Genomic DNA, 6,570 nt, shown 5'->3' with positions numbered 1-6,570 from the left:
GCTTTGGCACGAGACTCATCGATTGCAAGAATTCTTTGCAATCCGAGCTGAGAAATTGTAAGGATTTCCAATTGATTGTATGGACGGACATGCACCGAAATCTTAGGGGATAAAAAAGAAAAAAAAGGGTCCAATCTCCCCCCACCAAAATCCAGTGCTTGTCTTTGTCAAGGATTTGGATGGACTCCCACATGTTAAGTCCAATAATGATTTTGATTTGTTAAAGTTCAGTGAAACTCAAAGAAAGATTATTATGGGCTTCATTTGTTTCCTTTAATCTTGTTCTGCACTTTGCCCGACTACCACATGGATGCTCCTTTATTTCCAAACCTTTATCTCTTTTCTCATTAAGCACAGTTATGGCAGGTATAAAGAGAGACAAGCCGCAGCCAAAGTGAGCAGCTTGACATGCAAGTTTTAAATATGAAATCTCAGCCATATATACACTATCAGCCACGTTTCTACTTTTACTTTTTTTTTTGGGGGGCGGGCTGCTCAGAAGTGCAGGGAAATGGATTTGGACATGATACTTATTACAAGGCAACACTTTGTTTACACTTTACACCTAGCATGTTAATGGTTTAAGAGCTCACATGTGCAAGGATCCTTCTCCAGCAACAGGTTCATCAACTAGCCAAAAATACAACATTTTTCACATTTCAGGCTTTTATTTTATTGGGATGAAGATCTCTCACTAATATTAGGTTGCCCGAATTTTATGTACCAAATCCGACTAAGCAAATTTTTTTCTCCATTTTAGCTAAAAATAATAATAATTTATATTTTTTAAGCTACTCACTTTTTTAAAACACCTACATTTCATTCAAAAAAAAAAACAAAAAACATTTCCCAAGATTGCTAAGAGCATGTTTGGAATTGTGTTTGAGAAATAGAACTTTTAAATGAAAAATTGCTGTTTGGCAAAAGTTTTATTTTTTATCTTTTGTCAAAAGTGCGTTTTGACCATTTTTGAGTTTTTTGAACCCTTAAAAGCGCTTTTAATTTTTTTTACCAAACAAGTATTTTTTTTTTTCAAACAAGTATTTTTTTTAATGTTAAATATACTTCTAGGCCCATCAAATAAACACCCAAACAAGCACCAAGTCGGATGCAAAAAGGTCCCACTGGTCAAAAGTTAATTTGACTAAGGATTTATTGTGTTAAAAAAGTAATTTAATGGGAGAATCCTCAAAAAAGAGGGTGCTGACAGCTGAGAGATATACATAAACAAACACGTGCATATACATCCATATTTTGTCCACAACCCATTATTGTCAATAATGGCATCACTATGGTTTCTCTCACATCTACAGGAGTACAGGTGATGAGGTGATCTAGTGATTCTAGTCAATGCCCAATTTAGTTTTGGATCGATTTCTGTAAACCACAGATTGAATAACAAGAAATTGGAAAATTTTAATTATCAGAAATATCTTAACTCAAGAAACTAGCAAATCTGAAAGAGATTGAAGATTTTACTCGTGCCGAAATCCTCTTAAAGAAGCTTAATTATGTAGTTGTTGAATGGCGTTTTATTATCAAACACACCAGTAGTTGCTGACGCTGCACATCTCTTTAGAGATGTTCCGTATGGTGGCAATTGGTAAAGAATCGAGGCAACAGGATTCAGTAAAAACTTCAAACAAGAAATAAAATGAATGCACAAGAATCCACATAAAGGAAGCCAGTGAAAAGTAACAATGATCCGTATAAATGAAACAAAAATGATTTGATTTAACCTTAATGAGGCAACATCCCCCTTGAAAATTTGATTTAACCTAAATGATTTTAATGGAATTTTGGGGCATAACAGTTTGCAAATCATCTTTCGAGTCACCAATGATGCCTACTAAAATTTGTCCGAAGCCTATTTGTCTAGTAGCAAACAAAGTTATTGTTTCCTTCCTCTTCCTTTCTTGGTTGGCTGTGCATCCATCTGTTCCTTCCCAGTAACTTCTGATGTTTCTGCTGCAAAATGAGAAAGCCGAACAGGTTTTCATTAGTACAACTTGTGAGACATCAAAATCCAGAATCAAATCAACAATATACTGATTGAACCATAATAACATGTTCAAAAGTGGTCCATAGGAGCTGTGCTTTGCAGCTTTAGACGAAAAAGATGCTGCCTCAACTCTTCGCAATGTTCTTACCACTACACAATATTAAGAAATCTAACAAGCATGTCCGTGGGCGTCCCACGGAAAGAAAATTATACCATAGCATTTCATATAGCATTTGAAACCAGTTTCTGTTTACTTTAAGTTCACCATTATGACAAATATTAGGGAAAGACTCAAATCTCATGAAATCTATACTGGTTGAACCCTATAATAATGCATCGTGATACATCCATTTTTAGTGATTCCATTTCAAAATCTCTGTGCGCTCAACTACCCCGGATAGAAATAGAACATTTACTTCCATGGAATGCGAAAATACACCATAAATTACAAAGAGAGGCTTAGAATAAGATGATACCATCAGGACCCCGAGCCATTAAAGTGAAGAATATGTTGTTAAGCTTCTCCATCTTCTTAGCCTCCTGTGCCTGGTCTGTCTTAAACTTGAGACACTGGCAAAAAGCAGAAGAACCCATCATATGAGCAATCATATACTAAACAAATAGATAAAATTATGATTCCATGGTTATTCAACAAGAGGAATTATATTCAGTTATTCTCAAGCCATGACTAAATCACGTGTACTAAAACATTCTCAACTCAATGTCATTCTCTTTTCCAGAAAGCCATGACTAAACTATGTGCAAAAATAAAACATTCCCAACTCAATATCTAGAAACGAGTATCCTAAAACATTTAGTCCAGGGTTTATGATGCAAAAGCTCAGAAAATAAGTATATAATATAGCTTAAATTTGCCATCGCAAAATAAGCAAGCATAGGTGATTTTTCCCTTTGCAAAGGCACAACAAAAGTGTATGTCAGATTTCATTGATGCCCAAAATCCCCATAACATAGCAATGGACACTTATCACATATAAATCACTGGCATTCTAATTTAGAAAAATAGAGAGAAAATGTCCTCTAGCATATCAATCTTGAACTACCATCAGCTCTTGTTCCACAACCAAGAAAACATTTATACAAAAAAAAAATCCACTCAACGTAGAAGTACATTGAGCAAATTAACTTGCTAGCAACTGTTTCAGAAAGACGCAAGCACAAATGAACAAGGTTTACTCATTTTATCTTATATAACAATTACCTCCCAGGTCATGAGGGTTTTTTAGCATGCACATCTATCAACATAAAACATATGATGGTTAATCGACTCCCCTTCACTATTTGATAGGGATAGTACCCTGGACAGAATCAAGATTAATCAAGAAGCATTTTATAAGCCCAAATTGTGAAACAAGTGTAGATCATTCAAACATTTAGATTAAAATCTTCTAATCATATCTTTCATGTTTTATTTTCCTGATTCATTCACTATAAAAATTTAGCTAAAAATCAGACAAAACCTCTCTTCTCTAGCCAGAAGAGCATCTCTTGTGAGTCCCTCCCGTTGCACTAATCAACTACCCAATACTGCTACTGGAGTCAAGCTCTATGTCTCCTTCCCTAATGGCCTGCATTTTACATCTACCTCAATAACCACCCAAAAACACAAACTCCAACCTCCATCAAATCTTTGATGAAGCCAAACCATTACTTCAAGAGACTCCTGACCAGGCAATGGCAATTATCAATCAGCAACTCAATTCCATTCCTCTCTTAAGATAAATTTTCTGGGTTTAACCCTTTTCACTACAAATGACAAGCTCCTAAAAACTACATCTACATATTAAAGAAGGGAAAAAAAGAAAAAAAGAGAGATGAACAGAACCAAGACCCAATCACAACCCATTGAGATTGGGCATTACCAATTTACTTGAAAGCATCACTACACCCCAAATCCACAAGAAGATTAAATGGTTAAACATAAAATCTAACATTCACCGCAATTGGGATTCCAATATTTGCTATCAAACACAACCTTAGACCTACTTCATTGAAACCCAGAAAATCATAGCCTTCACAACAGTAAAACTCAATGAATTCGATCTAAAAAACACATAAATAAACTTCTCGTACCTCTCGGTTATCAGTGACCTTGAGAACCAGTTTGCCATCGCAGTGCCGGTACTTCATCACATACCGTGTCTATATCCAACAAATTAGAGAAAAAAAAAAAAAAAAAAAACAGTATTAACACAATATTTAAATGAGGGGATACATCCAGTATTTGAAAAAAGAATCATAAAATGAGTACTGCACTTAATCATCTTTTCCTTGGACTTTCTCGGCAACCAAACAGGAGATAGAGGAGAGGAAAATAACAGAGTAAGGAGAAGAAAAAAAAACGCACAGAATCGGGATCGGCACGGAACAACTGCACTGATCGCTCTACGAACTCATCCCACGATGTTATGTAAACCATTGCGCCGCAAAGAGAAGAGATTGAGAAATCCAACGAATGTTCAGAGAACCTACAAACACGTAATTTTGTTTTGGGTTTAATACTCTAGGGTGGGCTTTTTTATATAACAAAACGATATATATATAAAACAGAGAGATAAATTAAAAAAAAATAATAATAATAAAACAGAGAAATAAATTAAAATAATAATAATAATAATAATAATAATAATAAAACCAATTAAGTTGACCAAGAGGAAAATTATCAAAATAAAAAAAATACATAAATTTCCACCAAATCAGTCCGGAGAAAATATCCTTCAACTCATTTATTTATTTTGGATCTCTAATCATTTAAAATAGTGTCAAGTGTATATAAATATTTAAAATGCACATTAAATTTAGTTTAAATTAGTAAACTGCTATTAATGACATTAAAAATTTAACATGTCTTTTAAATATTTATAGACATTTGACACTATTTTTTTTTTTTTTTTTTTTGAACTTCCAAGAATTTCATTCATGTGGAAAATCCAAACCCCTGAGGATCTAAACAAAAAGAGCATTACGCTATGATGATACAATGCTTCTAATACATTCAGGTGATTCATACAACCAAGTGTGTGCTGAATCTAGTTGCAGTCCTTCGTTAGTCAAGTCATGGGCTGCGCCTTCATTAGACACTATTTTAAATAAGTTGGAGGATATTCCCTTCAGACTGATTTGAAGTAAATTTCTATCCAATAAAAAATGGAGAGAAATTTTCTCCAAACCAGTTTGTAGGAAATATCCTCCAACCTATGTAAAATAGTATTAAGTGTCTACAAACATTTAAAATACACATTAAATTCTTAACCTCATTAATATCAGTTTACTAATTTAAACTAAATTTAACGTACCTTTTAAATGTTTATAGACACTTAACACTATTTTAAATGGGTTAAAGGATATTTTCTCCGGGCCGGCTTGAAGGAAATTTATATCCCACGTACATATGTTAACCAATTAAAAGAAAGTTCTTCTAAACTAATTTTAAAATTAAATTTCTATCCTTACCAAATTTACACCTTACATTTCTCCAAGCTACATTGGTCTAAATGCGTGGTGATATATGATTTACCTAATCTACGCCTTACATCTCTGCAAGCCCCATTAAGGATCAATGGTTATGATCTTTTTAAAGTTTATCTCTTTCAACTACAATATGAAGTTCTTAATTAAAATAATAATGTTTGTTTTTAAATAAAATAGTTCAAATTTTATCGCTTCACTCAACATGAAAAATGCTTGAAATACTACACTAGCTTTTACTACATTTTCTTATAAATTAATGTGCCAATCACATTTTATGAAAATGAGTGTTATGTGGTAGTTCATATACTTAGTAGTTAATATAATAAGTGTCACGTAAACTGTCAAGTCAGTTTGTAAAGGTGATAAGTGTCATGCAAAATGTCACGTAACTGCCCACATTTAATGGATGATTGACAATTTGACATGGTAAGTATCAGGTCAGTTTGTAAGAGACTTGCAGTAAATACCACTTATCTTGGTCAATTATTAACTGCCTCTCTTTTGATAATGAAGCAACAACATGTAGATAATGATGGTGTAATTTTATAAATCGTTTTTTGTGTCCCTCATAAGATGGGGTGAATTTTAAAATTATCATTTGATCAAAATTCAATAATGATCAATCACAAGTTCACTAGTAATTTTAAGAGCCACGTCATTCTTAAAATGATATAAGAGTAACTTCTAGTATTACACGTTCTTTAAGCCTTTTCAATTTTGTGGTATGTAGATAAAAGTAAGTGTCTTTATAGTTTTGTAACCGTTTTGTAGCACTAGATGTCTCTTTTGTTTTGTAACGGTAGGTAATTAATGTAATGTGACAATTAGGATCTTGAAATTTTGTTTAATTGTTGTGTGATCAATAAATTGACATAATAAGACTGCCTGGTTTGATATCACTTGAACCAAAACCTTTCATCTTTCTTCAACACAAATCCATGGCATCTTCAAGAATTCTCCTCTACATGTTTTTGGTGTTAATCATTGGTAATCTGCATACTGAAGCAACCAACCAAATTCCATCTGGGGTCGATCTCACTAGCGTTGCCAAAGCTTCTGATCAATCGGGTAAGCTT

At 33.4% G+C, this 6,570-nt stretch overlaps 1 protein-coding gene across 1 annotated transcript; it reads right to left on the bottom strand.

The window, feature by feature from the left end:
* Window positions 1-1,655: 1,655 nt before the first annotated feature.
* Window positions 1,656-4,517, bottom strand: LOC132166197 (signal recognition particle 9 kDa protein). Its single transcript, XM_059576976.1, has 4 exons — window positions 4,371-4,517; window positions 4,097-4,165; window positions 2,479-2,572; window positions 1,656-1,968 (listed from the first exon to the last, which is right to left on the bottom strand). The coding sequence occupies exons 1-4, from the start codon at window positions 4,440-4,442 to the stop codon at window positions 1,892-1,894; spliced, it is 312 nt and encodes a 103-aa protein (XP_059432959.1). The 5' UTR covers window positions 4,443-4,517; the 3' UTR covers window positions 1,656-1,891.
* Between the last annotated feature and the right edge of the window lie 2,053 nt (window positions 4,518-6,570).

This window comes from Corylus avellana, chromosome ca11, assembly GCF_901000735.1.
Source record: "Corylus avellana chromosome ca11, CavTom2PMs-1.0".
NCBI lineage: Eukaryota > Viridiplantae > Streptophyta > Magnoliopsida > Fagales > Betulaceae > Corylus > Corylus avellana.
Note: the sequence above shows the minus strand (reverse complement) of the source record. Positions and strands in the feature narration are given on the sequence as shown.

Coding starts and splice junctions, on each gene's coding strand:
- LOC132166197 (XM_059576976.1), bottom strand. CDS start 4,442: ATGGTTTACATAACATCGTGGGATGAGTTCGTAGAGCGATCAGTGCAG. Junction 2,573..4,096: donor AGGTCACTGATAACCGAGAG/GTACGAGAAGTT, acceptor GCTTTTTGCCAG/TGTCTCAAGTTTAAGACAGA. Junction 1,969..2,478: donor AATGGCTCGGGGTCCTGATG/GTATCATCTTAT, acceptor CTCATTTTGCAG/CAGAAACATCAGAAGTTACT.